Source organism: Bacillus rossius, assembly GCF_032445375.1.
Source record: "Bacillus rossius redtenbacheri isolate Brsri chromosome 9 unlocalized genomic scaffold, Brsri_v3 Brsri_v3_scf9_2, whole genome shotgun sequence".
Lineage (NCBI taxonomy): Eukaryota > Metazoa > Arthropoda > Insecta > Phasmatodea > Bacillidae > Bacillus > Bacillus rossius.
The window spans coordinates 12774801-12800739 of record NW_026962013.1 but is presented as its reverse complement, the minus strand read 5'-3'; the positions used below and the strand labels follow the sequence as shown (position 1 = coordinate 12800739).

At 34.3% G+C, this 25939-nt stretch overlaps 1 protein-coding gene across 1 annotated transcript in view; it reads right to left on the bottom strand.

Annotated features, from left to right (window-relative positions):
- Window positions 1-5215: 5215 nt before the first annotated feature.
- Window positions 5216-25939, bottom strand: part of LOC134543358 (heterogeneous nuclear ribonucleoprotein H2) — a 46917-nt gene continuing 26193 nt past the window's right edge. Inside the window, 7 exon segments of the mRNA XM_063388347.1 lie at window positions 5216-5814; window positions 12180-12318; window positions 13120-13239; window positions 16799-16866; window positions 16868-17086; window positions 17463-17638; window positions 19158-19296. Of these exon segments, the coding sequence (XP_063244417.1) occupies window positions 5708-5814; window positions 12180-12318; window positions 13120-13239; window positions 16799-16866; window positions 16868-17086; window positions 17463-17638; window positions 19158-19296 (968 nt within the window). The 3' untranslated portion in view covers window positions 5216-5707.

Below are 25939 nucleotides of genomic sequence, written 5' to 3'. Positions count from 1 at the left end.
GCACAGAATAAAAGTATTTTCAGATTTTTAGCATTTTTTTTGGCATCTACCGCGATTGTAAATATTTACCGTTTTGTCTTTCACCGATGCCAGAGACCCCTGAATCTTGTTTATGGGTTTGAGAACTGTATGAATTTCATGCTACCTAAGAATTCTTACCACTTGGTCAGAAATTCCTTTGACATAAGGAATGAAGACTATTAGGAAGATTTTTTTTTTTTTTTTTTGTTGAGGTGGTTTCGTGGCTTTCCTGATTTCTGACGTTGAATAACCATTCACTTGAAGAGCACTTGTAAGATGTTTAATTTCTTCCCCAATATTGTCTTCTTCACAAATGGCTCGAGCTCTGTTTACCAAAGTTGAGATGGAGGGTGGTGTGGACTTGCCTGTAGATACCTGTCTGTGTGGGTTGGCTTTCTGTAAACACTGTAGCTGAACCAACCCACACAGACAGGTATCTAAAGGCATTTCACACCACACACCAACTCGGAAGAGAACAGTCATTTCAAAGGATCATAATACCTGCTATTTTGGGTTTCTTAACATAGATCAAAACTTTTCATAAATTTTGAATTTGTTTGTTTAGACTGGTGTAAATAACTCTAGGCTGTTACAATTTTAACATACATAACTCGTAACCTACTGAAATTCATACATTGTAATTACTCATAAGTAGGGCCAATGAAAAATGGTAAATAAAAAAGGCCCATTTCGGTGAGTTATTTCGGTGCAAAATTTCGGTTGAAAAAAATTTAATTAGAAAAAATAACTATTTCGTCATTATAATTTTATACACATGTATATGTTTGATGGAATAATTGTTTTATTTGGTCAAAATGTATCAAACACAATGTTTTGAAGTACATGCACATCTAAAATTTAGCACGCTGCATTTGCAATTAAAATTCTCGAGATTACATACAAAAAAAATCGGAAACTGATCAGAAATGTTAGTGGCTCAAGTCCATTTTGACTATCTCTGAAAATCAGCTATTAGGGTATATATTTTCTGCAAACAAGTCCCCACCAAAACACTGTACTTATTCAACAGTACAGAGTATTGTTTTTATTTTGTTTACGTTTTTCACCGCCTCAACTGCGTGTGCGGTATTTGTTCATGTATATGTTGGCACTCTTGGCCGGCATTTATTTTCGTGCATTGCCGTGACAACTACGAAAATTAATAGTCGCCTTGGCTAGGACGCCCAGATTCAACAATAGCATTTTGAGAGTTATGATTTGATTGGCTAATATGGAAGTGACACTATTTTTCTGGACTGCATTTGGCCAATTCAGAGAAAGGAACAAAGATTGAGTTAAGGCCTATCGACGATTGCGTCACCAGACGCATTTGCGGTCGGCAAAATACACTAGAGTCCCGTTATAGCAAGGTGTCACGTTTCCGGGTTTGATCCTCACTATAACCGTGTCTTCGCTATTACCGAATTGGACAAATTTTGGCCCCCAAAAAATAAAAATTAACCAAAAATAGCATAAAAATTGTGTTTAAACCTGTATAATTGGAAAATAACAGGTTATATTAACGAAATCTTAATTTCTGTGAGCAGATGTGTGAATTCTCTTTAAAACGATACCCCATAAGTACGGATGCGATCACCGATTGCGTCAAAATAACCAGAATACCCTACCACTCCACGTAAGTATAGCATCTCAGCCCGCGGCCGACGCAGCATTGTCCTGCTATCTATTGCCGACGCGGGCTGTCTGCTGGCGGCCATGTTGGTTCGGGATGTTGCTAACAGGTGGTGCTAGTGTAGCGCAACAATTTATTTTCTTACAAAATAGCAGGAGTGCGGCTGTGGCAACGCACGTACGCCTCAAACGAAATAGTCGCTGGAAAACTATACTTTTTTCATTTAAAGAAACCTGTCAACTTTTTTAGAAAATAAATTTGGGATTAAACTCAAAACATCAGCACCCCTTTCCCGGACAAATACCCCAACAACTGACCGAAACAAAAGTTACAAGAAAACTGTCCTAGCGATTCGGAAATACAGTCAAACCTCTATCTATCGAACTCGCATGTATCAATTGTCCGTGTTTATCGTATACTTTCTACGGTCCCGGCAAAATTGCCATACAACTAAGGTTAAAAAAGTCCGCTTGTACCGATGTTCGAATTATCGTTTTGTCCGCATTAATCGTTCAAAATATGTGGTCCCGTCACTATAAATTATAATAGATGATCGTTTAACCATAAAGATTTTGCAGAAATAACCATTTCTTAGAAAGAAACCGTCATAAAAACAGTAATAATAGTATACAGTAGTAAATATCACCTTAAATCTGCAGCCAAGTAATGGAGCACGTAAATATGAAGAAAAGACAAATGAACAACAACGTACGAAGAAATATGGATGATGTACCATAACTATAGTACAAACCCAATTGTTATCCTAAGATAATTACCATAAAAAGAACTAAAGATTCTTTGTCGATACCATAATTACTACAGAAGCACGAAAGCTACCACATTTGCACTCTAGTTACCGTAACAACCGAGATGTCTATTTACCGTGACGGTGATGTATTTATTTATGACATATTAAAATTAAAGAACATTATTGAAAAAAAGGATGTTAAATTTTTATATGTACGTTTGGCACATGTTGCGAAGAAATAATGTGATCTGAAATAATGCAGTACTACTACGAAAACTGAAAAGGGTACTCGTGGATTTTTAGGTTATGGCAGTCTCTCTCGTTTTTCAGTAATATCGGCCGAAAATTAACAAGTGTATCGGAAGTCGGCAGAAATACTGATTCAATTAAATATTGGCAAAATCGGCATCTTCAGGACAGCTCTACGTTTGATGACATGAGTTAACATATTTCAGACTTCAGGATATTGAAAACGACTTTAATTTCCATGTAGATTTATTGTGCTTATGTTTTTTTTTGCAAGTGTAAATTGAATTAAGTAAAATACTTCCATTTTTATTTATTTTTCAACTGATTTAACTTTAATGACAAGTAACTGACATATTTCTGACACTAATTTTGAGGTTAAATATTATTTTTTAAAAATTCTTAAGAGTGAAGTCCACATCTATTGAATGTCCGCATCTACTGAATTTTTTTGTTGGTCCCCTGAAAGACGATAGATAGAGGTTTGACTGTAAATACGGTAGTGCCTACTAGAGGTGTAAAAGTAACGAAAAAATGCTAACAATTAGTACTCGTTACTATCGTTACGTTACTCGTTACTTCTGATACCGCATAATTTGCTATGTTATGTTGCAGCAACGAATCCAGTCGTATTGCGTACGCGTATGATGTCGCGTAAATAATAATAAATAGAATATGAACAATTAATAGTTTTTGTTAACCAAGAAACAATTAAATCTCATTAGAGCGGCTTTTTAATATTATCTCTTTTAAGATAACAAAAAAAAAAACGTGAAAATATACGCGATTATAAAAACAAAAACATACATATTTCTAATTTGTAAAAAATACTTTCTTACGTTGTTTCTGTTCCAATATCAAACTTTGTCTACACACTGCACAGATAACTAATGGAAGTTTGATAAAATAAAGAAAGGATGGGATTCGATGTCTAGTGGCGAGCGAGAGGGGTGGAGATAAAGAAGACAAATAACAAAAGCGCGCTTCAAGCCATCACGCCGTAAATTCATCAAAAATACCTCGTTATAGCCGTGTTCTCGCTATTACTGTGCTCGCTATAACGAGATTCTACTGTAATGTAATTTTTGGCGTTTTATGGCCTTCTACGTCTTTTAGGAACGTGTGCGACGACGGAGACTGAGTAGGCGTACGTCTGGATGTAATTATTTTCATTCGTGAAATATATGGTTCTAGAGTAACTTGACGATTAGTTCCAGAACCCGATGCTTTGTTCACCTTGTGCGATGCTTGAAATTTACAGTGTTTTTCACACGTGTATTTTATTTTCCAGTCGACTTGCACATTACAGAACTTGCACATCATGATGCCTTTTTCTTTACTGAACACGTAAAATCCTTCGTCGTCATATTCTTTAGCTCTTTCGAAAACACAACTTTCAGCATTTTATACGATTATCCAGTGACCACGGTAACATGACCAAAATGACACAAAAACTTTAACGGAAAACGATCATAGATGCGGAAGAGAGACATTTTGCATCCACTCGGAAATAAAGAACTTAAACTCGACAGACACGCACTGCACTCGTGAAAACAAAATCATAGAACATTTCGACACTCGTAACTACCAACGCCATCTGTGATTTGTCCACCAGTAGCTAAAGTGATAATGTTTATTACCACACACTACTCTATGGGTGCTAGAGAAAAACAAATGCAAAGATGGCGTCTCACATACAACCTCTTGGAATAATAAACATTTTGTGCAGGTTCCAGAATGATTCAACGTGATTTTTCGCGATAAAGGTTAATTTTGCGCGAATATCGCGATTTCGTCATATTTCGTGAAAAACTATGGATTTCGCGCATCACAGCAAATTTCGTTAAAACAAAATGCAGTATATTAACGTCTTATCACTACCAAGTAAGGTTATTTGTATTACACATCATGTGCAAGTGATTTTTTTTAAAATTTCGTGATTTCGTCATTAACAAAATTTGACTACCCCTACTCATAAGGATGACTACACTAAGAATTTATATTTTAATAATGTTTGCAGACTGTCTCTACCATTGTATGAAGTAGCTTGGCTTCTGGGTTGTAGCTGTAATATTTCCAAAATGAAAAATTTGCACAATGCTTGCAAAAAAATTACTGTTTGTTGTGTATTCATCACATGTTACAACTTGAATAGAGAAAATGGCATGCAGATGGAATAGCTTGAGTCTATACAAAATACAAGAATTGGTCAAAAAATCAACTTGTAGCAGTGTGCAGTGTCCAGCAGTGGGCAGTTTGAATTATTTTGTTATTTCTAAAACTAAGATAATTTAAAGATAATTTTTGTTCCACAAACGGTGATGTGTGGGAAGCATTTTTCACGCAAAAGCTATAAATGGGATAAATTACCATATGGAAGTCATCATGGTAATAATTTTGTAAACTTAATAAGCGAAAAACCTATTATGTGGGAATGTCTTAAGTTAGTTTTATTGTATTAATTCTTCATAATAGCTTGCAACGTAATAGGTTATTTCTGTCATATGCCTGGAACCAAACTTTTTTTACTTCATGGATGGAAATTGATTGAACATTGCAAAATAAAATACTTAACAAATACTGGAATTTTACTTGGACAATACCACAATTACAAAATAAATTCATAGTCAGGTGGTTGTGGTCATTTCTTTGTGACCTATTATAAAGCTAACATTAAAATTACCTCCTACATATGTACGCATGGCTTGACTATCCACAACTAATGCAGTACTATCTTGCATAAGTACTGTTAAATTTTAGTAATAAAATTAAATATAACACTTGTCATTAAAAAATCTACAGCTAAAAATTCACAATTTACACAACAAACCAATCATTTCAAATTGTGTCTGTATTGACATACAAACGTAATTTATATGTAACGACAGCATTTCCATTGATTCCTGGTGTGTATCAAGGTGATGTCAAAGAATTCAAAACATAAAGGCCCATGGTTTTTTTTTTTACGTGAACCCTATCCACATAAAGCTGTACTGTTTTATGGGTGCCGAAATGTACAAGAAAAACGCAAACAGCAACGGAATGTGTGTTCCCATCACTCAGAAGTTGTTGAAATTGCTCCCGCTGAGCTGGCCGCCGTAGTTGCCGCCTCCACCACCCAGGTTGCTACTGGTGAAGTTGCTTCGCTGGAAGTTGGTGGCCAGGCCTGCAGCATTACAAACACAACACACACATTTCACTGATGTTATCCAGTAAAAAATTTTTGGATTTCAGAAACTATTTCAAAAAATGTACTTAAGATCATTTCTGAAACTTTCATAAATTCAACCAAAAAATATATGACTGACCGTTTAATCATTATAAGACAGGTGGTAGGTACTAAATAAAGCAGTACATAAACACTATTATTTGGAATAAACAGGGCAGAACCTAACTTCCGTGTTTCGTTGTTTTCTTCTAATTTCACACTTCATGTTGCAACTAGACTTCTATATTCGTTTCAAAATGCTATATTTTGAGGAATAGCGAGAAAAAAAAGTACAAAAATAAACATAAATAAGCCTAGTAAACTTAAAAGTTGCCAGTGCTGAATTTGCTTCAATATCGTTCTTCTAATCTTTTTCCTCAAACCCTTCTAATACTAGAGAATCCATGGGAATTAAAGATTCAACCAGCCTATTCCTAATTTATATATATATATATATATATATATATATATATATATATATGTGATGGTTCGAATCCCATTTTTATCGAATCCGAATCTCGAATTCGAATCCCAAACAGTACCTCGAATCCACCCCTCGAATCCGAATTCAGTTCTCAAGGGTTATTTATAAAATAATTTATAAGTTAAGAGAAAAATTTAAACATTATGCCAAATTATTTAACCCTTTAAATTTTTATTTAAAAAAAACAAGGATTTGACACGGTCTGGATCAAGACGATTCCGTTTTTGGTCACATATGTTTCCTGCAGTGCTGAACAAACGTTCAGAGAACACTGTCGCAGGTGGTGAACACAAATATTTTTTGGACAGTTTATGTAGCCTGGGTGAACATGCAGACTGAGTTTTCCAGTATTCAAGAATGTTTATTTCTGGGTTAACTGTAGGATCACGTAAGAATCTGGTCACTTCATCAATTGCTGTAGAATCCGACTTGGTGGATTTAAGGCATTCAGGCATTATCTGTGAGTACAGTGATTCATGTATCCACGGAAATCGGAAAACAAAATTCAACATCCGACGGAACAATATTTTGTAGTTACCAACTTGGACATTTGTTTAAAGTCCCAAATGAAGGTAAACGCATTCCTGAAATATTTAATGGAAACTAAAAGGCGCCATCTTGGCTTCAATGGTTTTAGGCCATAAGAAATATTGTCGTGCGTCTTTTAAAATTAAGCCTCACTAAAGCATAATGATTAATATGCCCGAAGTTAAAAGTGATGGGGTGTTTGCTCTAGTTTACCCATTAAAATATTTTATATTAATATAAGTTATTTGTTATGTTGCTCAAAATGATTGGCTAACAAATTCATTGGTTGGCCATCATGGAATTCTCAGATAACACATATTTTAACATTGGTAGTCTACACAAACCAAACTTGGTCCTAAAAAAATTCATAAATGGAACGTGTATCAGAATATTTAAAATTTAATTGCGATTAAAATAATAATTGTATAATGTATTATTTTTTTTGTCATTCATTATTTCATTGTTATTACTACACGTGCGACCGTAACTTGTGATGAAAGTCGGCATTATTGTTGTATTACTAAGTAACAGATTTCTCGGTAAAGATATTTAAAAAAAACAAGATTCATATTTAGTCTAGATCCTAAATGTGCTTTATTTTATTTTTTAGCATATTCTGAGAATACATATGTGATTTATGCCTTATTTAATGCCAATGTAGAGACAATGCATTCATGTTCATGAATATAAAGTAAGTTTCCCAAATCAGTACAGGCTTCATAATTTTTTTTATATAATAACAAATTAAAAGTACAATACAGTAGAACCTCATTAATCCGTGATGCGCTAATTAGGGAATCGGATAATCCGGGACGATTTAAAAGAGAAGAAAAAAAAGAGAAGTAAAAATTGTCAGCACTTAAAATTAACGTCATGCGGGCCGGCGGCCGGCAAACACTACAAGCCATCGCTTGGGCCGCCAAACTCTGCAACGCTGTTTGTAGGGACCCTTTGTGTCGCCCCCCTTTCAGCTGTCACGTTTGTCACTCTTTAAACTTGAGGGGGATGTCCTGACGTCTGCTTCCCGGCTCCCTTTGTTTGTTTCCACCCGCCAAGGCACGGCAGGCGCCTGGCGAGTGACGTGTCTGGCTGGCATTCGGCTGTACGATAAAGGGGGGGGGGGGGGGGTGTGTGCAATGTCAGCACGATCTTATCTTTCTCTCTTCGGCTGTTGTAAATGACCGTGAACTAATGGCTAGACATTTTTAAGCCGAGACACTAATTCGAAGACGTCCGGCCCTTACCGTGAACGGCCTTAACCCAGCTGCACGCCCGTGTCTGAGAAGCTTGACAAGACCTTCCGGGCTTTTAATCGCTAGTCCGTGAAATTCTCGGTCCCGACCATCACGAATTAACAAGGTTCTACCTTTGAATATATATACTGTATAGAAGTCGCGAGTGGATAGGATTTACTCTACGTTTTTTAGAAGCGTATGAGAGCAGCTTGGGAACTTCACCGCTGCAGTGCGCTGCCGTAACGCCCTGTATCGTCTTAGTTATTATTTACATGTTAGAGCGCAGCCCTGTCGCCCGCTGTCATTCCCCGCACCCCCCACCCATCATTCACTGCAGCTCCATGTCGTTCAACTGGAGGGGGAAGGGGTGTTTGAATAGTTAGACACTTGTCCGCTAGGGACCACCACAAGTCGATGCCCTAGAGATGGTGGCGATTGCGGCGGTGAATTAACCAACTACCTCAAAACCGTATTAGAAATTTTAACCTGGGCTGGCGACTTCTATACAGTATATATATTCAAAGGTTCTACTGTACCTCAATAGGATGTGTTCCAAGGAAAACGTAAACAGGCAAAGTAAATTGTAAGCATTTAAGTTTTTAAAGTACTACATTTACATCAATATTTTTCCTCGAATCCCGAATCTTTTCCCTCGAATTTCAAATCTTTCGAATACTAGAGATTCGGTGGGATTCGAGGATTCGACCGGCCCATCCCTAATATACATATATTAGTGGTGCACCGATGCGGATACCGATGAATCGTAATTGGCGATTATGGGTACTTACCGATGAATCGTAATCGGCGATTATCTTAACGATTACTTTGCCGATTATCTATGTCCCGGCGTAATTAAGAAGGTTTTTACCGTGTAATATTTTGTTACACATTTTAGGACGAAATACGGTAATATTGGTATATATTACAAAATTCATCTAACTCCGTCATATCATGATTACAGATATTTCGTTAAGTTTAATAAATCTCATTGCCTGGAACAATAAAAAATATATTTTTCCTACACGTTTATTTACGTTTCGTCTTTAGTTCTGTCTTTTGTTTAGTGGCCTTGTACATTACCTATAGCCAGAGATGTAAAATAGATGGCACGCAATCAAAATACCACAAGCAGTTGCAGTGGATTCTATGACAATCGATCTTTTCGAGTCATAGCTGTTCAAAATCGTGGTCCCGATACCTTCTAGAGTTTATCACTGCGTTTTACAAACTCGTTATGGGCGTCTTTGGTAACATTATCCGTTGTGTTATTTGTATGTGAAAAGTGAAAAAGTATTTATAATTTTATATATTCAGTCAACATAAATAAAATCACATGTGCCAGAATTGGTTTTGAGTTATTTTAATATAATTATAGTGAGATGGCGAGTAGGGAGAAAAAAAGTGAATTGTGGAAACATTTTTCTATGAACTCAAGTGAACAAAATAAAGCAACATGTTTATATTGTTAAACGGTAATTTCTTGGTGCAACCTTATGTGATAGTCGATAATAATGCTAGTTTTCCGCAACAAAAACTTACCCATTGTAAATTACAATTATTAGACTAGTTCCAGTTGTTTACATTAACAAATATAAACAGAAGTTAATTTAATTTACACTTTGCAATGACTTAATAGTGTATTTTATATTTTTTTATACTGTTATTATAACTGTATTCTGAATTTTACCTAATCTTGTTATTAAATTCACATGGGAATAAAAATTTTTGTGTGCATTATTACGCCTAAAAAAAATTTGTTCATTATAATCGGTAACTGAATCGGTATCTGCCGATTATTGCTCTCATAATCGGTAATCCGTAAAGTCATATTGGTGCACCACTAATATATATATTTGATTTAAAATTCTTAAAAATAATGAATATTTATTTTATTGAAAATTTAGTGTACGATTAAAATTTGTATTTAAGATTTATTGTTGTTCAATGTAAATGTTAGAAATGTCCGCTTTTACATCGAGAACATTGGTTTTCAGTTCCTGTTATCATTCCTGGAAAAGCAAAAAAGTTTTTTAAGTGCGTAACTAAAAATATGAATGATTTTTGCTGGATTTTTACATGATTAATTGGGGGGGGGGGGGGGGGGGGGAAATTCAATAACACATAAAAGAGAAGTACAATGCACTAGTACACTAGCCATAGCTTTATGCTGCTGGCAGATACTGACAGCAAAGATATGTTCTCATTTTCTATTTCAGACTTTAGTATTTACCTGCAGAAGGGTCAGAAGGGTCGCTCCTGTGTATGGATCACACCTTTAATTTAGATCACAAAAATAAAGTAGAATTCCATAGATAAAACTGAAGTGTTTGTTCTGTCTCATCGTATTGGTGCATAATAAATATGGGAGCGAGATAGATACCGTATTGGTCCGAATATAAGGCGACCATTTTTACATAAACGAGAGATGCAAAAATTGGAAGTCGCCTTATTTTCGCACCCAAGACCCAGAACCGCAAAAATTAGTTCCAAGCTGAAAGATACAGTAGAAACAAAATGTTCACGATTTTTTATATAAACTATAATTTCGTTACCTCTCACGGGGAAAACGATAAATCCACCCAATATTGCAGTAATTCAGAATTGTTTAAAGTTGAAAATTAAAATATTTGTTCTTGAGTAAAAATGTGAATGATGAAGCATCTCAAAATGGCAACCTTATATTACACAATTCATATTTGTACTTTGTGTACAATCGCGTGTTAACATTTACGGTAATTTATCTTCAGATTTTTAACGGAAATATTTGTACTAAAATATCACAGCTATTTTCAGAACGATTGTTTACGTTTACAAACATTTCGGATGTAATGTTTGGAAATTCACGGCTGCCAACTGTCTTTCCACAATATTTCTTGTTGTAAAACGAACATTGCCGAACACGCACGAAGACGCCATATTAAAAGGAATTTGGTACGTTGCTTCAAAAGCTATTTTAATGATCCACTCTTTATATATGTAAAAACCTTTCAAACAACTTAATTATCATAGATTATTCTTTAAAATTAATAGGACAGAGACTCTCTGTCAGAGAGTAATATGGACAAATATTCGCGGTCACGTAACCGATGTTATTCATGGCCGTATGCTTCATCATGGCAGCTAGCCACTTGTTTTATTCCGGCAAGCTGCATTCTTTGTTTACTTTGTTACGTTTAACACACTATTAAATAGTAATACGCCTTGTTCTGTGGCAATACGTAGCTTAAGTGAAACGGAAAGTTAAATGCTGTATTTTAAGAGTGATTAATAGCCATTGTAAAAATTTAAAATTCGTAGATACAGTAAACTGTGAAAAATGAACAATCACACATCGGTGGAACGGCGGGGAACAAGCTCTAGACAAATAAACAGCTCTGAAGATGACAACTATGCAGCTTCATTAGAGTAAACATACGAAAATATTTCTAGTGTAATACTTAAAAATATAAATATTTTTATTGTTTTTTTTTTACTTTTTACTTTTAGGGTAGGCCATTCAAACCTTTTTTTAAATAAGTAATGTGATAAATATAATTTAATTGTTATACATAAATGCAAAAAGGATTTATCAACACAAAATGTATGTCAAATGAATTTTCACATTAATTTCTACCAAGATTATTTTTACATTCGTTTGGCCTCCTGAAACTGCAGGTCGCCTTATATTCGGGCCAATACGGTAGTTTACAAACTCTGTTGTTTACAAGATATTGAAATAAATTAAAATTAAAGTTTCACATTATTTCTCAACAAAGAATTTGTCCACTTTCTTCTGTTTCAAACATGTATTGTGTTTGAATTTAAATTCAAAACATCACACTTCACATTATTTTTCAAGTTTATCGTGATTGCGATTTTTTTCATGTTCCTATCCAGAATCAAAGGCTTAACAGAATAAATAGATAAATAATTTTTTTTAAAAAAAAATTAGGTTAAGTACCAAACATAAGTAAGTACCGTAGTTGTTAAAATATGACTTTATAAAGTTATCATAAAAATGTTGCAAATTTTTTTTCTGTTTCTTAGTATTGAAATTTGCAGTAAAGAGTTGATGAAAACAGAGACCAACTACACACCTCCTCCGAAGGTGGTTCCGCCACCTCCAAAATTGGTGGCGCCCCCGAAGTTACCGAAGCGATCGCCGGTGCCGGGAGCAGGTCCGGGCGTGGACACCAGGAACAACTCGATGTAGCGATGCTGCATGTGCCCCTTGTCCTGCCACACACACACCAATCATACTACCAGTCTGCCAAATTATGTTAGTGATTGGATTTGATTACTAAGACCAACTGAGCACACAATATCATATCTATATGGCACTAAAAAATCCCCAAACCCAATATAATAAAAAAAAAATTAAAAAAACCAAGGAAAATTTCAGCAGAGACAAAATTCTGTTAAGCAATGTGGGTAGAAATGCCATAAGTACTTTAGACATCCTTAACATTAAAACTAAAGACACAAATACAAAAAAATTAACCACAAATTAAAAAAAACTTATCTTTCAAATCCAAAAAATGTTTCTATAAAAATTACATTATGAAGTGATTTCACCACAGATGATTATGAGCTGAGCATAAAAACACACACATGTCATATTGAAATACAATTGCATTTCACTTGGGTTTAAGATACATAGATACTCACACAATTTTAGGTTGTTTAGCTTCTTACTTAAAGTTAAGCAGGCAGTAAATTGGCCGCAAATTGTATCTGTATTAGTTTTTATTTCTTTCTGCCATTGTCTGGCTGAGCAACACAAGTGCACAAAAAGACTAAGCTCTAACTAGAAACAAAAAATACATGTGTAGAACATATGTAAGTTACAGAGATGATCTTAAGTACATTTTTTGAGATAGTTTCTGAAATCCATAACACAACTGCAAACAGGTAAATTGACAATATTGGGGAAACTTGAATGGATGAACTTGTGCTTTTATCACGGGAATATCAGCCAAAAGCCTCTACAGATACTTAAGTGATTATTCCATAGGTACATCACTAATTTGAACTTACTTTAGACATGGCTTTGGTGGCTTCTTCGTGGGTTGCAAACTCCACATCAGCTTCTCCTGACGCTCTCCCGCTGTTGTCGTAGAGCAGGCGAATGTTCACTGGGACAAGTGGCCTGAAGAACTGCAGCGATAAAACACCCTTCAAATAAGTCTCATACCTATAATATTTATATTACCTTTAATGTTTTCTGTAAAACTAACAGCAATGTTGTTACCGGTGTTGACATCTCCTAGTTTTTTTTTTCAGCACTCTTTATTCATGCCACATGATATTTTCAGTAAAACTTTATATGTAAATATGTACATGCATTTTAAGTTATCAGTAAATATTTTATTTATGTATTAACTATGAATGTTTACAGTGACGCAAGGAAAAAAATATGTTGGAATGTGAAATGGCTACCTCCCACATCCCACAGCTGTTTTGTTTACTGCATTGAAGAGGCATTTAATATGTTGGCCAAAATTAATGCCATGCTATAAAGATCATAAATGATATAAATTGGGAAATTATTGAAGAATCACACAAAATAAATGAATATTTTATTGAAATAACAGCTCAAACACAAAATACTTTTTTCCCTCCAGTCAATTAACTATTAACTACATTTCCGCGACAACATACCCCCCCCCCCCCCCCCTCCACCAACAAAATTCCTATTTTCTGAAAATTATTATTCACTTTTGTTTTTTCTGCAACTGTAGATCTTAACCACAAACCATATTCAAAATTCCACTATTGACCATTAAGTAATAGCAGGTTCACAAACCAGCATAACAGAACTAACTTATGCTTTACAATGTAGCCATGCAGCTTTGTCAAGTTTTTCAAAACTTATTTTGCACAATTTGTGCAGTTTATTTGGGTAGATACAGTATTCATATAAGCTACTAGCGAGTAGCGACCTACTTTAATGTAAAAAAAAGCAGTCCTCTTTATAAATTTTTCTTGTTTGTCACAACTAATACACAATTTATTTCATTAACAGAAAATGACAATCAAAGTATAAAAAAAAAAAACACTTTCACAAGAACATACTTTATAACTGTAACTATCATATATTTTTATAGCACAACACTAAATTTAAAAACATTTTACTAGTCAGCATTTTCAGAAATTATATTTCATCTTGTTGCTGTTAAATTTTTTAGTTTATTTTTGTAACTAGGAGAAATAATACTACAGTAAAACCTCCATTAACGAATATTCTATTTAACGAAAAAACCCATGCAACGAAATAAAAAATTTTGGTCCCACTGAACCTCCATAAGATCAATGCTTTTTTAACCTCTAAATACCTAATTTTATTTGTTCCGAAATAGTGAAATTCCCTTTACAACGAACTGCCGCTTTTGAAAAACACGCAAAAATAAACATCTCCTACAAGACATCCACTAATTTGTTTGCATTCACTGCTTAAAAATACGTGTGTATAACCTTAAAATAATATGCACCATCGCGGAAGACAATAAATAAACAAAGCACCATGGATAACACACGTCGTGTATACATGCCACACTTTGTTCAAAATGGCGGGTACATTTAGCGATAGTGGCGGAAACCTCCCGTACCATCCCTCTGGCAAGACGAACAACTAGTATATTTTGCGTTTCTATGGTTAAAGATGCGCACACGCAAATATTTTTAACTATGGTATCTATGAGTACAATTTCCATTTTTTCAGTTTTCACTGTTGTTTGTTTATTTCCACTGTTTATTTATTTCCACACATAGTTACGGAAATAAACACAGCAATAATGTAAAATGAATTCTTATCATAAACAGCGGCAACAGATTGATATTAAAATAAAATTAGAAATTTTAAATGCAGTTGATGAAGCAGGGTGGCCACTCTTCTGGGATAATAAAATTCCTGGTTTTTTCCAGGTTTTTTCAAGAGCGGTTTTTATCAATATTTGCATACAATTTGCATTTTTGTTACACAAAGCACACACAATATGTTTTATTGGCGTTAAACAATAGACAACTTAACTATAGGATTAAAAATTAAATCAATGAACTTGCTTAAAACAAAACCTACCACCAACAAAAAATTTATAATCTCACGTCACAAAAATTACTTGACACCAAACGCACGTGTTTTGCCTCTCTTGCGTGGCTGGCTAATGCTGTTCTTCCCATCCATGCTACCGATATTGATTATAACATTACACAAATTGCAAATAGCGTGTGTCCTGCACTTTGGATCTTTCTCCACCCATTCAAACTCTTCCGTATATTTGTCACTGTATGTGGTGACCGAACTCGTTGACATTTTGATAGTCTGCACCAATTACATGTTAGATTAAAAAATTCAAAACAACGTCCCGCACAACTAAACTTTTAAAAAAACTCGAGAAAAGTATCCGTGATACCGTGACGCAACAACATGAGCACAAAGTAAAAACAAATATACATACAAAACTAGTGCTACCAACATGCCGCGCGAGAAATTACTACCACCCTACAACAACATTTTCAGCCAAAATGCTGTTGCTTTTGATTACAGAAACACAATAAGTATGGAAGTCTGAATTGTTAACGGTTTCTTACGTACTACAAAAGTTTTTAAATGCAATATGAACAAATTAACTTTCACAAAATATAGCACACGAGCATACTGTCGTGCTTCAACGGGTGGTGAACGTGCTCATTTAACAGCCGTATGTTATTGCGATCGTTACTTCATAAAAAAAATTCCCAGTTCTAATAAAAATTCCTGGTTGATTCCAGATATTCCTGGTTTTTTAAAGAAATCCTGGCTATTTCCCGTATTTCCCGATTTCCCGGTTGGCTGGCCACCCTGTGAAGGTGTAAAAAAAAGTGATATAGCTAAACGTTTCGACATCCCGGCGTCTACACTTTCGACCATATTATCCAACCGGGAACAGATTGAAAACAATGCTTCTCTGGTAGGAACAAATCGAAAACGTGTGAAAGTATGTAAAACTGATGATTTGGACAAGATACTTTTTGACTGGCTAATGGAGGTTAGGGCATCTAACATCAACGTCTCTGGGCCGATTTTACAAGAAAAGGCACGCCAGGAAGCACTGGGGATGGGAATTGATGATTTCAAGCATCAAATGGTTGGCCACTAAACAAGTGTATTCTATGTACTTTTTCATGTTTAATTCCTCATATCGTATTAAACAGTCAGAAAGACAGTTCTAGCCATTTATGTGAATCTTTATGATGACTAGAAATATATCGTGCAAAACCTCCATTTAACAAACTCCTTTACAACAAACACAACAAATTTTGGTCCCTTGAGATTTGTTAAATAGAGGTTTCACTGTATCATCCTTCTAGGTTAAAGTCTGTTACATGTAACAACACAAATTTGATGATACTATTTTTTTTTACGTAGTACTGCTGGTTTTATGTATCCTTCTGCAACTGTTATGTGTTTATGATTATAGACTATCATTTAATACAAAACACATCAACCTGATGAGATAAGTATATTTTTTAAATAATAAACCTTTAAACTGTCCTTACAATAATGAAGAGCAACTGTTTTTAAAAATAATATATTTTGCAACCAAAAGAACAACTTAATTCCCTAATATAGTTTTATTCAAAATCTATCTTAAAAGAGTTTAAATTAGATCTTATATTTTTAAATTAAAATGAAATTTGAGCTACTATTCTGGCACCAGATCAAGCAGTAACTCACGTCTGCAATATCGTCCTGCGTTGCCCGGAAGGGGAGTCCCCTCATGTGCACCGAGTGGCCCCCGCCCAGCTCCCGCACCGGGCCGCTGCCGTTGCTGGCCCAGCTGTTGGAGCGGCCGCGAGGGGGGCCCATGGTGTTCAGGCTGGAGTTGAGGCCCAGCCCCATGCCCATGCCCCCCGCGGGGCGGCCCCCCATATTGTTGCGCATGTTGCCCGGGCCGGCGGCCCCGCCCCCCCCACGACGTGTTCACCATCCACGGGCTCGGCCCGTCGTCAAACTCATTGAAGCCTGGAATAAGAGTGCGGTACTGTGCTGTTCACACTGCGAGGAAACAGAAAGAGAAGATGAGAGAAAATAGTCACATTTCCTGGCCCACAAGACTGCTGCAAACGTGGGACAAATGTGTATTACCAGAGTTAAAATACAGTATATGGCTACAAAAACAAATGGGTAACTACCACAAGTACCAAACAAACCTATGGCTACCAAAACATCAAACCATTCAAATTATGTGAACACATGGAATTTACTTTCATGTATACCTGCTGTATATCAGACAGCAAAAAAGTTAAAATAGCACAAGCCTGATATAGTTCTCAAAGGTTGATTAAAAAATTATTGAATAGCGAGGACACTGAATACATTTAATTACAAATATGATTACCTTTGAAGCTGCGGGAACCACGGCCCATGCTGGCGTAGCGATTCACTCCTCCAAACCTGTCGCCTCTGTCATATGGGGCCGGCCGCTGTCCAAAACCTCCGGGCCCCAGCGGCCTTATCTTTGGACCGATGGCAGCTCGCACTTCTGACAAGCTACTACGGAATATCTCTATGTACCTGTGTGAATCAACAAACTTTACTCCTTTGTGCTGACAAACCCAAATAACAGCTGTGCAGTTTTTAAATGCCCAAAACCTCATGTCTTATTGCTATTAAAAAGGATAAAAGAACATTACCAAGTTCTTTCAATATCTAAAAAATAACAAATTAATTAAAATATTTATTTAGTAAATTATTACTGAACATATATAAATCTTGATGAATTGAAAAATATACCATATTCTTAGCTGTCCTTAGCCAGAGCCACAAGGCTTCTAAAGAAAGTTACTTTTGAGCAATTGCAAAACTAACAGCTATCTAACCACCAAATTGCCAATTTAAATAATTCATTGCTGCTAAACTTAAAACAATTTTTGAAAAATTATGGTCCATTAGTGCTTTCCTACAAAATTATCTTATTATTTGAGACAACTACAATATTTATATTATATTATACCAGAACAATCTTTGAGTAAACTAACAACTAAACTTTAGAAAACATTTTGCTAAGTTTATGGAGTAGCAAGCAGACTGCAGAAGAATACTTAAAATTAAAAAAAAAAAAAATGCCAAGTTAAATTTGTCCAAAGTTTTTTATATTGGGCGCAGAAGAAAATTTAATGCCAGAATAACTTGGTGGTAACAACTCAACGGGTAACAGAAAACTAATAAAATTTTTATTTCAAAGCCAATTAACTGTTAATGCAGTAGTAGGTTAATATGTTTAAACTATGCATTTAATAAAATATGTACAAGTTTATAAAAACACTCTACTTAAGAAAATATTTAAATATTTAAACACAAAAACAAAAAAAAAAAATATAAATACGAAGACCAAGCAGAAGTAAAACAGTGATAACAGTCGGTTCCTCGGTTATGCCGTATTCATAAGGAACTGGTAGAACCAGGACTAAAGCATTCATGTCCATCTCATAAGAAAGAAGAAATTGCTGACAAACTTACAAGCTCAGCATAATTAAATATGTATTGTGGTTTTACTGTCCTGATCTCAACACGGGTGAGCAGGAAAATTTGGGGCTTGTTCTGTACCAAAAACCCAAAACAAATCATTCAATAAATTTTTATTGATTCTCATACACCACACGTTGCGACAAGGCATCAGAAAATGCTACAATTCCTGTTTGGTTCAGATGCTTGGTATAAGGCAGCGTTATCTGCACAGACGAATCCTCGATCAACTAACTTGCTTGCACTGTTCTCACACGGTGTCAGCACGCTCACGCTCTACTGCATATCAACCTACTACGCAATTCCTTCCGTGCCCAATTCAGCTATCAACCACTCGCATGACCATCCTCGTGTCCGAGCAGTCGAGCAGACCGCGCTGCCTGCTGGAATCGTATGTAAATGACTACAGATACTTAGCCTAACTTACACTATGGTATTAGAGAAAGACATACCTCTGTGATACTTGAATACCTTACTAAAGCAACACGAAAGAGGGAGCGTAGTCTGGGAGACATGGGTTCCACCCACCCAACACACCCTCCCAGCCACAAAGTCCCAGCCTGCCCACCTGTGTCCTATTTTTTCCTTGTGTTTTTGCAGAGCTTTCTCTGCAACTTCTCTGTTTACAAACTGAACGTAAGCCTCCCCAGTACTGCGGCCCGTGTAGTCTGTTGGTAGGGTTATCCCGTTCGGAACTATCTCCAACCCTACCCAACCAATAAACAATAGGCCCAGTCAAAACACACAACACACCAGCACGTTAAAAAAAAAGAAAGAAAGAAACCAACAATTAATGTAATACAGTACAATGCAAAGAACAGATGTTGCTTCTCAAGTCATAAGCACCTTCTGGACTTTGCAACACACGAAACCCAAAAATAATAAAGATATGAATACTTAATTTAAACCATTTTTGAAATTTAAATATTAGATAAGTGTATGGTACTGCAATCAAAATACCTAGATGTTTTATGCCCAAGTTAGTTGTGCCAGAGTTAAGAATTTAAATTCACTGCCTCATTTGCAAATAAAACTTATGAGGTTTTTGATCAAGTTAAATAAAACAATATAAAATAAAATATTTTAAAGACTGGTAGCCAGCTTAGAGTAAAACTAATTAAATCTTTGACCACATTTAAAATACCTATTAAAAGAGCAGCATAATATTTAGAACTTTGTCAAATGCTGTGAAATTGAGAATAAATATATTGAATTTTTGGTATAATAACCTTTTAGAGCAGATAAAACCAATTCACATTAGACCTATATATACAACAAAATTACTTAATTTGAGTTATTCAGAGGCTTAAAACATCCAGACATTTTAATTATAAATATTCAGAAATACAGGCTTTATACACACACAACCTGCTAGGTAATGATAAATTATTCCCAATAACTAGGGACTGGAAAATTTTGCTGTTTTGAAATGCCAGAAAGCAGTACTTTGAAACAAGAAAAGCAGTGTTTCTTTCAGTGTTATGACTAATGTAATTTTACTAATGTGTATATACAAAAAACAATTTTACATTTTAAATTACAGTCAAAAATAACAATACAATAATTGTCAGCTCCTTAAGGTAAACATCATTCCCAGCATTGTGTGCAAGCTTTACCATAACAAAATATCACACCTGTGCCAGTAACCAATATTTAACCATTTGGTCCTACTTCTGCAAATAATGTTTGGACCTGTGTACAAGGTAACCTTTAGCAGGAATGAAAAATTAAAATTAAAAAATTCTACATTTATTATCAACACATGAATCTAACTTGCACATCTGAGGTTCGGTTAAGCTTCTCTATATAAAATCTGTCAGCAATTCCAGAGAAAAAAATTTATTTGGTTCATACCAAAAAAAAACCCATAGATGGTTGGCTATTTGGTTCTCTCTCACATCAAAAACTTTAATTTTTATTATGTACAAAATATTAAGATTTCCAATTCCAAAAGCAGGTCTACATTATACAAATAGGTTTCAGAAAAACTATAAATGTTTCAGTTTCTCCATTTGTATGCATTCCTAAGATTTTGTGCAATTTTTGTTGTACAACAGCATGAGAAAAACAACATAAACTGTTAATTGTACTCCGTTGCTGTCAACAACCCCATGTGCTTCACTGGGATCTCATGTATTTAGACATCTTTTTGACCCCCACAAACTTTCATGTTACGAAATAGGTTGTTAAAACTTCCAAACGCACTCATTTTTACTTTTTTACAAATATCTTCATGTTCATTGTAAATTTCAACTTCACTACACAAAGGTACACATGCGCACTGGAAGAAAATCACACACTAGCACTGAAACAACGGTACTTGCCACGATTTTGGTTGATATTGCTGTGTGTTAGTAAATTGGCAATTTTTTTTTGTTGATCATGATGTTTACATTCTTCATTGCAGGAACAAAGCTAACTAAAAATAAGTTGATATTTAGTTATAAAATAAACACAACAATGTGTTAAAATAAGTATTTAATCATGTATAAGATATGAAAATTCACAGGTGAAAAAGTATTTTTGCGCAAACTTTTTTTTTGTGGGTAGACCTAATTTCAAGCAAATTCACACAGATTTCTCAATCACAAAATGTTCCAGTCCCTACTAATATCATTTACTATTGCCACACATTACGCAGTATAATAAAATATAATGCCACCAACTCGGTATTTTAAATGTTTGCTTGTTTGTATATTAACACTGAAAAATAAAATAAAATTGAGAAATGCTGATACAAAAATTAATATGTATTGGTAAAAGTAAGATCTTTAAAAAAATATTTTTTTTTTGAAACAATTTAAATAATATTAGTAATATTAAGTTAAAGGCTAGTTCTTGGAATTTTAATGGCTTTTATAAACTGTTTAAGCATTAAAAAAAATGACTCAAAAACCAATCCATGTTTTGTCATTTTCAAGCAATTAAAAAATTTATTTCAACTCAACCTCATCCTTAAAACTTATGCTAATACTTGACCACGAAAAAACTAGTAAAAAGAATGTTAGCTTCCCAGGCTACTTGCAATCCGAGTACTGGTTATGTGTAAATCTTTCAATCCAATCCACAGATGACAGAAGCACGACAAAGTTACTGTCCAGAAACTATGGCACTGCTGGAGAATGGTTTAGAAGGTGGTACTGGGTTGCGAGGACTCCAAGCCTACTCCAAATGGCAGGGTGGCCAAAGCTCTGGGGCTAATATTTGACAAATTAAGATTCATATAAAAATTTTCTGTTAAAACTATTTGAATTTATTTTTAATTTAGTGCAAAAAAGAAGCTCAATGATAGCCTTCGAGTTGCAAAGTGAATTTTTAAGGGAAATTATTTTTAATTGAACCACTAAGTCAATTCTTGAACACAATATCTTCTGTTGGAATTGCAATAGAATATAAATTTTACGATTCTAAAATTACAAGTACCACATGCAAAAAAAAAAACAATGCAATTTATTAAAAAAATACAAAATGAACATAGTTTCGTACAGTATTGCAATTATTTTTATTTCTATGAAAGTGTTATGAATTAATCTTATATTGTTATTAGTTACTACGTTATATCAAACTTACAATTTTAAAAACCAGAAATAAATTTAAGAATAAACAGAATTGCTATACATTAAGCAATCATCTTTTGCACTATAATTTACTTCACTGATTCTGATGCATGGAAGACTTTATAAAAATAAGTTTTTGCAACACACAAAGTGTAACTGGTACAAAGCCAAGTTTGTGTAAGCTCAATCCAATAAATATTTTATTTATTGATCGTTTTTGGCTAGCAAAAATAACATGATCAGGGTGATCACACAAAATCTCAAATGAAATTCCCTGACCTTTCCAGGCTTTCCCTGACATTGTAATTTTCCCTGGCCATGATTTGGCACTGTTATGCTACTTCACTTTAAAAAATTAATCAGCATCTAACTTATAAATTGCCTTAAAGGTTATCTGTACTGTTATTTTCGGTACTGTTGTAAATGTGTACCAGTTTTTTTTCCAGCACTATATTCTTTCCACAAGAATACTATTAAAAGTTTCAATACTTGCCATTACAATTCTTAATGAAAATTGTAAATCAACATCTCTACATATATTAGGCTGTAAATATTTTATTTATGGATTAACGGTGAATGATATGTTTACCTTGAAGTGAGGGAAAATGGCCATAAATTAAAAATGAGAACCACACCGATTTTTTGTCTACTGCAGTGAAGTGCCATTTTTTGTCACAATCTAATTTTTTCCTCCAGTCACATACACAAATTTCTTCCCATTGCATGATTTTCCATTTCCTCATCAACTTTAAGCAGCACAACGTGCTTTTTAAACACACGTTTTAAGTAAAATTGTGCGTGAATTATTGGGTAAATATAACATGCAGACACAATTTTGAAAATAATACCGCTTAACACAAGTTTTTATAACGAATAGCCACTGAAGAAATCATTACAATGCAGAAACAATCTTATCTCAAAAATTTCGCTAACCCATCAAAAATCCCTGACATTTTCAGATTTTCCCTCACGTGTTTTAAATTACCTGACTTTTCCCAGTTTTCCCAATCTGTGGCCACCCTGATGTTGTTAGTTTATAACTTTTTCCCAGCATCATACCAGAAACACCCACACAATATCAATTAAAATTAACACAAACCCCACAAATAGAATACATTGTTAATTCCAGTACACCTGCAGATAATCCAGTAAGAATCTACAGATTCCCCCACTCAACATCCTGGACACACATTCAAAATTTATTTTTACCAACACTGAGTAATTGCATATGCCAGAATAACTGCTTTATTTGTATGAAAGCTACTAAGTGAATGAAAAATTATTATTACAATAGTTAGTCCTTTGACGTCTAATAAACAAGCACATCACTCAAGTTAAGGCAGCATGTTGGGTTTACATTTTTGTGACAACGGGAGATACTATGTCTTTTGAGTCCATCATTTCACTCACAAAACAAGACAAATTTGTATTAATAATGAAACCTTATTTTAAAATGTGAAGTGAAGTTAGAGAAAATGGACACTGCAAAAATATTGCAAACTAAGGCAGCAGTTTATGTTTACAGGTTCTTTTCTAGCAAAATTGGTTGGTTTATTGAAGAATTGGGGGGACGTCACTGAACTGTGGCAACACGAGGAACACAGCTACAGCCGAGCTTGCACTGCAATCATCAATCCAGTATTTCCCGACCAGTCTCACTTTATGACCCATTAACTTATTTCTAGGCCTGTGCAAATAAATTTTTTTCTTTTTTAAGTTAAAAGTGAATATGAATAGTAAATTATTATGTATACTCAGTAGATTATGTTATGTTATAAAGTAAAGGATACTAGAGTAGTACTTTTATTCCGAAATAATTAAAGGTACAGAACAAGAAAAAGCTTGTTTGAATTTCGAGTTTTTTAAAAGTGAGCACGATGAATATTGATTTGAATAGTAAGAATGAACTATGGTATACGACCAACTCACGAGGTGAGGTATGCTATGTCAAAAATTCACAATCAAATAAATATTTGTTGTTTCAAAGTGTTAGTATTCTACGTCCAGTGGAATACAAATAATAAACTATTCAGAATTCATATTCGTATTCGAAAATTCGCACAGGCCTGCTTATTTCCCACACTTTGCTGCAATCAAGATCAAAAAGTAAAGGACAAAAAACCAACATAAGCAAATGTAGAATTAATGGACAGTTCAATCTTTTTTTTAAATTAAATCACATCAGTAATTTAAAAAAAATTATGCATGGGCATTTCTGTGATGTAGAAAGTAATATTTATTTAGTAAGAGCTTAAAAGGCTATTTAACAATCACAATTATTCACATGTAGACAAAAGTAGAGAATACATAAATTTAAAACTTCTAAAGTTAAATCAACTTCACAAAAATATATGTTTTCCAATATAACATACAAATTAATACAACTGTACTTTTAAATGTCTGAATCCACCTAATTAAGTAGTTCTTGATGTGAACAAACCTGATTCCACCCACAGTAAATTTATAAGTTTTTAAAAATCATTAAAATTGGCATTGTTCGTCATTAAATCTGGAACTGCTTTGTCAGGCCTGTCCAATTACAATCTGAGGCACATGGCCAATATTACAGAAAACAGATAAACTGCATACTAAACAGGAGAGAAAAAAATTCCTTTGTTCAAAACCCGCTACTGAACTGTAAAAGAGGTTTAGATGTTACGAGACATCATACCCCTAAAAAATATTTAAACTTTCATCATTTGGCAATGCATTTAGGGAATTATAAAACTTAACAGAATTTGGTTGAAATTAGTTTTTTTTGAATGACTGAAGGTTATAAGTATATTTTCAATAAACTCACTGACATTTAGTTTGCAAAGTGTAGGTTAATTTTATTTTTATCCTAACTCACATTCAACAATTAGAGTATATTCAATTGTAAATCCTTATTATCAAATGGTACCTAGAATAGAAAATGTGTTTCTCAGCTTATAACAGGATAATTTTTTGCACGATTGTTGGACATCTGCGAGCAGAGGATTTTCAAATTGAGTTGAGTTCTAGGCAAAAACTCGTGAGTTCGAGTCGAGCAAGTTGCATTTTTCAGTCACTAAAACTTAATAAACCCAAATAATTCCATGAATCACAACTGCCATGTTTGTTGTAAAATTTCCAAATTACTGACTTTCCTGAAAACTGCGAAGACTGAGATGAAGTAGCATGGCCAAATGGTTTACCATGAAGTGTGGCACAAAAAAGGTAGGTTGTTTACAATGACAAATGAAGCTGCCTTGACAACACATAGTAAAATATAATAAACCAACTTCACACACTTCACTTTCAAATTTTATTGTTCAGTCCAACTTTTCTGATGATTAGCTATTAAATGCAGTACTGTTGCAACATAAACTGCGGTAAATGCTTTTTTTAAGAGAGAAAGTAAGGCATTAGTACTATAAGCGAAATATTTATGCAAGTAAAAAAATACTTCAACCATCTGAATTCGTAAATACTGGGAACGTAAAAATGGGGTTCTACTGTATTTATATGTTATTTTATAAAGTAAAGGATACGAGGGTAGTACTTTTATTCCGAAATAATGAAAAAAAGTTGTAATTATATAAAGGTACAGAACAAGAAAAAGCTTGTTCGAATTTGGAGTTTTTTAAAAGCAACGAGCACAAATTGAGTATTATAAAAAAAAAATTAAAACTCGAATTTTGAGTACTCGCAAGTGTCTAATGATTGTCTCACAAGGCAGTACTTAGGCGGCTGTTGCAACAATGATGGGAACAGCAATTTTAATGAACTGACTAGCTGAGCCTTAGTACAACTTCTGGATGTTGGTGTTCCG